This window comes from Giraffa tippelskirchi, chromosome 1, assembly GCF_054371585.1.
Source record: "Giraffa tippelskirchi isolate mGirTip1 chromosome 1, T2T-mGirTip1v1.2.pri, whole genome shotgun sequence".
NCBI lineage: Eukaryota > Metazoa > Chordata > Mammalia > Artiodactyla > Giraffidae > Giraffa > Giraffa tippelskirchi.
Window position 1 is genome coordinate 25415171 of NC_137275.1, and position 11385 is coordinate 25426555.

Genomic DNA, 11385 nt, shown 5'->3' on the forward strand with positions numbered 1-11385 from the left:
CAATACATGAACATGTACATTCATAGTTACAAGAACAACCACTCCAGCACCGGAACAGGAAAGGAACAAGACAGAAGTACCTTCAATGCCCATTCCTGGAGGACTTTCATCTTTCACTTTACATATTTCTACAGCTTTTCCTTCAACAAGTATGTATTCAAATGTCTCTCTTATCATTAAAAAAACAATAATCAGAGAATCAAAAAGCATTAATGGATAAGCTAGCTGAAGTTTGATATGAATCAGCAATCACTCTTCAATATCTCAGAATATTCTAGCTTTGGTAAGGTTAACGGAATGACAGTCTCTGAAGAACTCGGTGCCATAATTTTGAAGTTGGTGATTCATTTCTTCATTCAAAAAAGGTTATAGACTGCTGCTACCTTCATGGGAACCATGGTCAGTGAGACCAGAGAGTCGTGTTTGTGACAAGGTAAATTCAGAAATTGGACTAAGCAAAGGGGTGAGGGATGAGTAAAACAGTGAGGGAGATGAAGAGGTACAGTTATAAAATAAGTCACAGAGATATAATGTACAGCATAGGGAATACAGTTAATAATATTGCAGTAGCTTTGTATGGTGACAGATGGTAACTAGACTTATAGTGGTGATCATTTTGTAATGTACAAAAATATCAAACCACTACATCGTACATCTGAAACTAATATTATAAATCAATTATACTTCAATAAAAAAAAGAAACTAAGACTATAAATTAGCAACTTCTGTAACAATTGGTTACGTTTATGGTTGTTTAATTTTAAAAAACTGTGCTTGTATATGTTCATGAGTATGCATATCTGTGTTGTCATTTCATTTTTTCCTAGCAATCCATTTTTACCATGTTTTACAAAAGTATTGGTCTGTGATGAATTGGAAATTGGGGGGCAAGGGGAAACCAATCCACTGGTCCTTTACCACAGTCAGTTTGAGAAATACTGCTAAATTGCTTAATATTTTGCTGGGGCCTGCAAAATTCTATTTTGGGAAAACAGCAGTGGATCACTTTAGAAGGCACCTACTCAAAGGAAACTATAAAAGCAAGGAGACAACAGAATAAATTAAAAACAAGTAAGAAATATACAGAAAATAGTAAGTCTGATGAAGGAAATGATTACAGAGAAATGAGACAGAGACTGGAAGCACAACACTACTTTGGACAGCACAGCCAGTCAGAAGGCCCCAAGTCAAGCAGTGATTTGGATATGGTGGACGTGTGGGTTAAGGGTAACAAGAATGCAGCAAACAGAAAAGCAGGGAAGCAGAGTGAAAGAAGACCTTACCATTAGAAGAAAAAAGGACAGTAACTTAGAACTGAAGAATACGTTTATTCAGTGTCCCAAATGGGATCCTGCAGGGAGGGACTTCGTTGCCAGCAACCCACTCACTCTCTCAGAAACTGACCAATGAGGCCACTTAGTAATTTAAAGAAAAATGCATGAATTTACTAGACAAAGGCTGTTATCCTAGTTGACACTCTTACCTACAAAGGAAGTACAAGTTTAAATCCCACAGATTTTAATGCTACCTTGCTCCTTTTCAGGTAACATTCTGCTGCCATTATTGATCAAAAGAATGAGTTACAATACAGAAAATATGAATCCAGTCTACTTTTGTAAAAAGTCAAATATTTGTCCCTAGGCCTTTTAGCAAAGTACTCATCATAGCATACTACCAAGGCACAACATTTCAGATGACCATTCTGTAGACTTGAAACAAGAGACCTTCCCAGAATTGTATTGCCTGAAGCAACAGAGATGTAAATGTGGTTGACCCTTGAACAACAGATCTGAGCTGTGCAGGTGCACTTCTATTTGATTTTTTTCAACAGCAAATACTATAGATTCTCAATCAATTAAATCTGAGGATATGGAGGAAAAGAGGATACACAGAGACACCTATAAATTACAGGAGGATTTTCCACTGTGCAGAAGGTTGGTGTTCAAAAGTCAATGCACAGTCAATACATGTAAGGTTTCAGAACAGAATACTGGTAACCACCAAAAAAGACACTTCAGCCTATTTACTTGAAATAAAGAAACTTTCAATTAAAAAAAACAAACAAACAAGTCTTGCTGTCGGGACCCAACTATGTTCATTAATCAGTAAATAGAAATATTCTAATACCTACTGCTAAAATTAAAAAAAAAAATCAAATATCTGTGAATATAACTATCTCAGTTTATAAATAAACTCATTTATGTGATAAACATTGGTAAATGCAAAGCAAACACTCTGGAAGGATGTACACAAAACTTCCTTAGAGATTATTCCTGGTAACGAGAAATAAGATTGTGGAGAGAGGAAGAAAGGGGCAATTTGAGCCTATATTGATTTGGATTATTTATAATAAGCATGTTTTCAACTAGTGCTTCGATAACAGAAACATTTAAAGACACTTCCAGAATATATCAGCCTTTGCTCTTATTCTAGTTCCTGCTTTAACACACTACCTGACTGACTCACTGTTCTGAGTGAACACAACTGGTGTTTGTAATTCCTGATAGTTATGCTCTACAGTTATCATGAACACTGAATTGGCAGATACTGAACCACTGTACCGGAGAAGGCAATGGCAACCCACTCCAGTACTCTTGCCTGGAAAATCCCATGGACAGAGGAGCGTAGTAGGCTGCAGTCCATGGGGTGGCTAAGAGTCGGACACAAGTGAGCAATTTCACTTTCACTTTTCACTTTCATGCACTGAAGAAGGAAATCGCAACCCACTCCAGTGTTCTTGCCTGGAGAATCCCAGGGACAGCAGAGCCTGGTGGGCTGCCGTCTATGGGGTCGCATAGAGTCGGACACGACTGAAGCGACTTAGCAGCAGCAGCAGCAGCAGAACCACTGTACCTAAGGGAAATACAGGCCTAGGATCTTATGAGCCTCCCATACCTAACCTTGTTTAACATGTGCTTCTGTTTAAAGACATCTTGCTCAATATATATCTTGATTCATTAACACTGAACTCACAGCTAAAAGTGCTATTACTCATGCCTGAGGGAAGCTAATCAAACAAACATATTTTCTCCATAAGGCACATCACAAACTTCCTTATCCTTCGGAACACTAGGTTAAGAGCTCAGCACTATACTTGGGGCCAGTTTTAACTGTGAAATCAACAAAAAGCACAAAAATGCAAAACACATGACACTAAACAGACTGTGAAAAAGACACGTGTTTACAGTATGGGGATGGGATTTAAAACCATTAAGCTCTGCAGCAACTAGCTGAAGCTGAACACTAGCTACACTCTCCAAGGCAGGATATGCAGGCTTCAGTTTCATCCCAGGCCTCTTTGCTCTCTTTTCTAACCTGACCTGCTTCACTGAATAATGATGTTACCCACCTGACACTGCTGGGATCTGATATTGTGATTCTTGCATTAAACAGAGTACTATGTATTAACAGGAGAAGGCAATGGCACCCCACTCCAGTGTTCTTGCCTGGAGAATCCCAGGGACAGGGGAGCCTGGTGGGCTGCCGTCTATGGGGTCGCACAGAGTCGGACACGACTGAAGTGACTTAGCAGCATGTATTAACAACAACAACAACAAAAAAACCCAGTTCTAACGAGAAAACATACATATGAGTAAAATTTAACCCACAGTTTTATTTAAAAGGATTGAAGGGAGTAATAAGAAGGAAAAACTTCAGAGACAGCAGTATTTCAACTATTTCATACCATGCTAACTAGGTACTAGATTTTCTCAGAGATAAACACAATGATGAATTAGACATGGATTGAAAAAGAGTCAGAAAATTGAACAACTGACCAGTCACACTTTGTTATCAAGATGCTTTTCTAGTCTCTTAGAAGAGGGTAGGTAGTTAAGAAAACTAAAAATCCGGTGTCTTAAGTAATTTCTAATAAAGTAGCTTTATGTTTTAATATGCAAAGATCTCCAAGACATACCAATGAAAAAGATAGCTGCAGAACATGATAAACAGTGTATCACTTATGAAAAAAAGATAAACATGCTCATACAAATACATAATTCCACACTGCATGATTATTTATAAGCGTGTGGAAGGATTTATACCAAAATAAGAATAGTAGTTATTTCAGGAAACAGAACTGAAACTGGAGATGGTAGTCAAAGAGGACTTAAACTTTACTAGTATTGTTTGCCATTTTGTATAATAAAATAAAAGGCTAATTAGTAAAATAATATGTATAACACCATGTAGCTCATGGAGGGGAGAAGGCAATGGCAGCCCACTCCAGTACTCTTGCCTGGAAAATCCCACGGATGGAGGAGCCTGGTAGGCTGCAGTCCACGGGGTCGTGAAGAGTTGGACACGACTGAGTGACTTCACTTTCACTTTTCACTTTCATGCATTGGAGAAGGAAATGGCAACCCACTCCAGTGTTCTTGCCTGGAGAATCCCAGGGACGGGGGAGCCTGGTGGGCTGCCGTCTATGGGGTCGCACAGAGTCGGACACGACTGACAGCATCAGCAGCAGCTCATGGAGGTGATTATGTATCAGGACTCTTACCCGACGAAATTGTCATGTGAGATTCACAAGTTCACTTGTCAAGAAAAATATGAAAAGGACAAAAAATTCCATTAATAACTAGTAAAGTGGGCAGAGTCAGAATTACAACCTCATAACCTATGGCACAGTGGTAAAGAATCTGCCTGCCAATGCAGGAGATGTGGGTTCAATCCTTGGATCAGGAAGATACCCTGGAGTAGGAAATAGCAACCCACTCCAGTATTCTTGCCTGGAAAATTCCATGGACAGAGGATCCTAGTGGGCTACAGTCCATGGGATCGTAGGAGTCGGACACAGCACGAAAGCACAGCATAATCTGAATTTGTTTGCTTGTTTTGTTTACTAATAGTGCAAATTTGTTTGCTAATAGTTTATTTTTACTCAGTGATACACAAAAGAGACCAAAAAAGAAGCAAAAGGAAAAGGAATAGAGAAGAAAAATCTGAGATAAGGAATATGAAAATAAGAAATCACTGAGAATTAAGAAGGGAAAAAGAGAAGGCACCATAAAACTAGGATGCTGAAGCATATTTAAAGGACTCTGACATAAAGCAGTTTGCAATATTTTGTCACAATTCCTAATAGAAATTCATATTTTCTAGTATTCAGTTAACTATTTAACTGACACGCAAAAATCAAAGTCAGTAATGCCAATTTAAAAAAAATCAAATTCAACCATTCAATCATTTATTCAACAGATACTTATCAAGCACCTAACACCAACTTTTTTCTTTTCTTTCTTTCCTTTTTAAAAAAACTTTTTTGGCTGCTATGCTTATAGAATCTTAGTTCCCCAACCAGGGATGGAACTCCCTGCACTGGAAGCGCACTCTTAACTACGAGGCTGCCCGGGAAATCCCCCAACTTATTTGATATAACTTTGCCTTCATTGGGTTTAAAACATAGTTATAACTTCTTTGGAGAGAACTTCCCTAACTATGACTACAGGACTAAAATAATTCATGTTAATCAACAGTCAATTCGATTTATGCCGTTTCAATGAAATAAAAAGTTACTGTTTTTGAGTACAAGAAAGAGCCAGAAATTTCTTTTAAATCAAATTCTACCACTGAGAAGATTTTACAAAAACAAACAGCAAGAGCCAGACTTATCTTCAAATGATCTGAACTGTTTCAATCTTAAAATGGGGGGTGTGTGGATTACAAGGTCAAACATCAGTCTCTTTTCAGATCAATCCATAAACCTAATAACAATCTATTTCCATTACAATTACTAATAAGTTAGCCAACATAATATACTCCTTCATCTATTCTCCATGCTTTCTCTAAGAAATTAACTGTTTTCCAAAAGCACACACTTTTAAGCAAGGCATCATATTGAAACTTGTCTAACAAATAATCTATCACAAATGCTAGCATTTCAAAGTCTAACAGTATACAAGTTTTCAAATTAAAGGTGATTGACTTTTTATACACAGAAAGTTTATGGCATTTCTGCCTGAGGTATAAAAATACAAGCATGCCTTTTCTAGGATATCTACAACAGAAACACCAAACAAAGTAGTATAAATAATAAGAGGTACATGTACAAAAAGAAAGACTAATTTACATAAGAAATTCTTACATTCTTTCCTAAAAGATAATTCAAGTGATAACAATTATAAATCATAAATCATCAAGAATTATTTTGTCTTTTAGGTTACCCAAAGGGCAAGAGTTCATGAACTCTATAAAGCCAATGATAACGAAGGACTTCTATTTTATACGCAGCATTTCTTTAAAAAATATATCCTCTAGGAACATTTTATCCAATATATGTTTCTCAGAACCCTAGACCTACATGGTTTCCTGGAGGGAGAAAAAGGCTATGATCAATTAGATTTAGCAAACACAACTTACTTTCTCAATGTTTATCAATTGCTTAAAAATGAATTATAAAATGTATGATTTTTTTTTAAAGGAGGATGATTAATGTATGGGAAATGACTCACTGGTTTTAAATCACTGGTAGTTCAATGAAGGCATTGCTGAAATGTTTAACAAAATGACCAAGTTTAATATATTTTATCACATTAAGTTTCTATAAATATGTAAGCATATATAATTTTATTTAATTAATATAGATGGAATCTTCTTCATTCTGCCATTGCCAGACATCTGTCTTCACCTAGCAACCCTCTCCACGTTCATTCTCCAGCCCTTGGGAATATTCAAATCTTGAAAATATTTGAAAACTGACATACTGTCTGTTGGATAAAACTTGTACAAATATCAGGTTTTTGTTTTGTCTTTGACCATCACACAATGTATGTCTTTAGTAAAAAAATCCTTTCAACTACAGCTACTCACATTCTTTGGGACACCCTTTGATATGAAAATTTTAAATGATACAAATACTCTACATAGTTAACCTTTAAGAAAGCCATGTAGTTTTCAATAGACATTACTTATAAAGAATACGAGACACCTTTGGTTGGGTACAGTGATCAAAACACAAATCATTATTATGCGTTTCTCTGACACTGTTATTGTAAGAGAGCTAAGAGAGAAAACACATACCAGTTCCAACACTGACCGGGTTATTAATGTAGAATACGAAACACGAATCCAGATATAGAAGTTTCAGGCTACACATTTTAGAGGAACGTGGTATATAATGTGCTTGACTAAACCGAAACTATGTCTAAATTTAAGTGCACATTCCTTAATAACAATTTTTATTAAAAGAAACTACAGCTGTGTCCATATAGCCCTTTTGCTTTTCAAGTCAGCTGACCGAAGTCTGATCTAAAAAAAGATACTTTAGCAGTACAGTAATTCTACATATCTTTTCTGGACTTTTGCAGCTTTCATGCTTTGGGACACAACTTGAGAAGAGAACCCCACCCCTATGATTTATCATCACAAACAGTTAACATTTCTCTTGGAATCTGCAAGAAACTCACCTTCAAAAAAAAGAGAAGATATTAGTTGGAAGGTAGATGGAAAATTAAGCATGTGTGAGCTCTCAAAAGGGCCTCCCAGGTTGAACTAGTAGTAAGGAACCTGCCTGCCAATGCAGGAGACTTAAGAGACAAAGGTTCAGTTCCTGGGTCAGGAAGATCCCCTAGAGGAGGGCACTGCAACCCACTGTAGTATTCTTGCCTGGAGAATTCCATGGACAGAGGAGCCTGGTGGGCTACCAGCCCACTGGGTCACAAAGAGTTGGACAGGACTGAGGTGACACAGCACTTAGCATGAGCACTCAAACAAATAGAATATTTACTATAATCAGTGTTTATCTGGACCTAGCAAAGTATGCCAAGGCTAAGGAGACTTTAGTCATCAGAAATCAGTTAGTGCCTTTCTCTACTGGAGTAAAAAAGAGAAATCAAATTAAAAAGTATTTGACTCAATGAAATATGAAAGGTTTAATGTGAATGAAACTCCAGACTTACAATATTTCAAACTTGATAGAATTATTGACTATCATATGATATAAACACAAATATTTACTACTTTGCTTCTAGAGAACATCTTAACATCAGTCCAAAGTTACTGTTAACTGAGTATGAAAAGCTAGCTACCATAAAATCAATAATACAACTCAAACATTTAGAAGAAATTTGAGTTAAGGAAAAGCAGGAAAGCAGTAAAGCACAACAAATCTGAAAAATCCTTGAAGTAAAAAGTTTGACATAATGAATTTCAATCATTTCATCTGATGAACTTTGATTCCTACAGTCTTTAAAAAGAATTGTTTTAACACCTAGTAATTTGTAGTTGCTATGATTATAGATCTGTGATTCCTTTCATAATACCGTAATAAATGATTTACCAAATACTGAGTACTACTATGGAAAAATAGATTAAAATATATATGAACACTGCACTAAAGATGCTTAAGAGTCTAGAAGAGATGGGGCAGATATAAAGGGTAGAAAGCCTAAGAAATGCACAATCTAGTTAATCTGAAGATTAATCAGAGGGGAAATATTATCTGCAGTTTGGTGGATAGAAAAATAAGGGGTGCAAATTAGGGAAGGGATCCAAGATGGATTTGAAGTAGAGTACAACTTAAGACAATGAAAAGAGGCTTTCCACTGGAAAAGATGAGAAAAGCAAAAAAGAAGGGAAACCACAATGGAAATAATATAATTTTGCAGAAATGGACAAAACTACAAAATACTGATAAAGCAGAAGTTAGAAATTCTAAGCTCTGGCAACTAGAATATCCAAGTCACATCAAATCACCAATTAAAAGATCTAATATTATACCAACAGTCTACAGATGCTCTATAAATACTTCTAAATTAGTGACTTATAACCCTGTATACCAATTATTCTTCCACATGGAATGAGATGGTGAAATAAATTTTATTCATACTGAGTAAACAGTATAATAGTAACTCAGAGCAAACTATCAATTCTCATCAGAAGACACTGGTTTTCTAGTTTTGAATATACATGTTCAAAGTTAGGCGAGAACAAGGGCCCCCCACTTTCCTTTCAGTTTATATATACATGATACACAAGTGATTTCAGTGTCACTTGGAAATCATGATATAAAAGCTATGTTGTTCCATTCACTATGGCAAGATCAGAGTGCTCTCGTCTCCGCTCTGCATTACTGTGAAAGTGGCTTCAGTGCTTTGTGCTTCAGTCTCCTAACTTGTAAAACGATGGGGTTCCACCTGGATGATCTGCAAAGGGCCTTTCAGCTTTAAAATCCTATACTCAATTAGTTGTACACCATCTTTTCTGGAGAGGACATTGTGATAAGACTGACTATAACAAAAAAAGAAAGTATTCTTTCCCTGAAAACATGTAATAAGGGACTTCCTTGGCGGTTCAGGGGTTAAGACCCCAAGCTCCCAAGGCAGGGGGTACAGGTTTAGTCTCTGGCCTGGGTACTAAGATCACACATGTTGCATGGCACAGACAAAAAAAGAAAAAAAAGAAGTAATAAAAACTTAGCTTTTATTGAACACATACTAAGTGCTAGGTTCTTCCCATTTTTTAGTTCACTTAATCCTCATTACACCCATCAGAGTAGGCATTTTTCTGATTTTACTCATAGGGTATTAGTCATCTCAATCCAATGAGAGGTGGAAGGAAGGATTCAAATCAAGTTCTAATAAACCACACTTTAAAACCTGGTGCCTCAAACAAAAATATCAGACAGACAAAATACAGGAACAAAAGCTGAAGATGTGGGCTGTGACTATGGTAACCTGGAGAGAGCATGTGTATGTGTGGTTGCGCACGCATGTGTGTGTGTGTGTGCATGTGACCATGTGTGAAATCTCCTGATTTTCAAATGAAGGAAAGCAGATTCACCAGCTTTCAGATTCTGCTTTGAACAGTTCTGAGAGTTTATGACGTTAATTTTAATAATCACATAAATTTCCAAAATTCCCAGGTATCTATTCAAATACAGACATCAGCAATAAGGCCTAGGCTTTGATGTAAGGCAAGCTTTGGTTGAATCCTGGCTCCATTACTAGCAGTGTGACTTAGGTCAAGTGACTTCACCTCTCTAAGCCTTATGTTTTCATTTGTAAAGTGAGGATACTATCACCTATCCTGCAAGGTGGTTAGGGATCTAAGGAGAATGACAATGTAAACTACAAAGAACACAGTACCCAGCACAAGGTAAGAGCCTGACAAATGGAAGCTATTATTGAACCTTCAGGATCCTAGTAACACAGAACATAGGATCGACATTCATAGACAACTCAGTAGTGTCTACGAATACTAACCAGTTTACTTTTACAATGTCATACTTTGTCACTTTTTTGTAGACCTAAAATTACTCTCAAACCAATAGTTAAAAAAAAAATGTCATACATGTCTTATTCCTAATAGACACTAACCAAACTTCGAGATTTATCCTAAACCTAAAATAGAACCAACTTATCAAAAACTGTGTTGGGTAGCTAACAATTTTTTTAAAGTGACGCTGCAAATCCTCTTACCACGAGTTCAGACTTCTGAATGGGGAGAATGGAAGGGACGCGTGTTCCCAAAGCGTTTTGAGCGCGAAAGATCCCCACAACGTCCAAGCGAGTATTTCCCAAATAGTGGGTCCGAACTAATAACACCTGGCAGAACGACCTGCCTCCAGTTGAAGGGGCAGGGGCAGGTGGCTTTGTGATCTAAACTATCGTATTATTCTTAGCCACTCGTTCTGGTCAACTGCTGGATTTTAAACCTTCCTGCAGTCTTCCTCAAAGCCCCATTCCAGACTGCGAGGGAGGTGGACTTGAGGTTAATCACCGCCAGTGAAGACACTGGCGAAACAGGAGGGACAGGCCCGCGGCCCCGAAGGGCGTGGGAGGCAGGTCGGGCCACTTCTGCCCAGGATGGATGACTCTCCCGGCGGTACCACCGCGGACCACCACCAAGCGGCCTGCGGAGCTTCGGGGCGCGGCTGCTGTCAGCAGGGCCGAGCCGCCGCGCTGGGGGTTGCGCTGCGGGTGTGAGGGAATAACTTGCGGGTTTCAGGAAAGGAAGAGAGGCACGGGGGCAAAAGGGGAGGCGACATGTAGACTCCCGGCCCACGGTGACGCGCAGGAGGGTGACCTCCGGGCCCCCATGTCCTCCGTCCCGGTTTCTGCCCGGACCCTTCCCAAGTCCCGGACCCGCCGCTCCTCTCACCGTCTCGGCTTCTGTGTGCTGGGGTCCGGCACTCTGACCCCCCATAACCCCGCGGAGGAAATTCATCTTGCCGCTCAGCCACGGGCTCTACCGGCCTTTTCGGGAAAGAAGAGATAACTTCCCCTGTCCTCCGCAGGACCTGACCCCCAAGCCTGCACTTTGCACTCCCTGGCCGCCACCGCCACAACCTACTCGGCGGCCGCTCCAGCCCCCTAAGCCCGGAAACAGCGTCCGCCACCAGTTGAGATGCGCATGCGCGGGGACGTGGCATTACGTGGCGGCTCG

General features: G+C 38.8%; 1 protein-coding gene across 23 annotated transcripts in view; it reads right to left on the reverse strand.

The window, feature by feature from the left end:
* USO1 (USO1 vesicle transport factor) overlaps window positions 1-11329 on the reverse strand; it is an 81003-nt gene extending 69674 nt beyond the window's left edge. For 9 of the 23 annotated variants that reach the window (XM_081585967.1, XM_081585977.1, XM_081585950.1 and 6 more), the window contains exon 1: window positions 11101-11329. In XM_081585967.1, coding sequence (XP_081442093.1) covers window positions 11101-11166 — 66 coding nt within the window. In that variant the 5' untranslated portion in view covers window positions 11167-11329. Of the gene's footprint in view, window positions 1-4237; window positions 4536-10418 lie in introns of all 23 variants that reach the window. The other 14 variants (XM_081586006.1, XM_081585988.1, XM_081586130.1 and 11 more) reach the window with 6 other exon arrangements.
* Window positions 11330-11385: the final 56 nt, after the last annotated feature.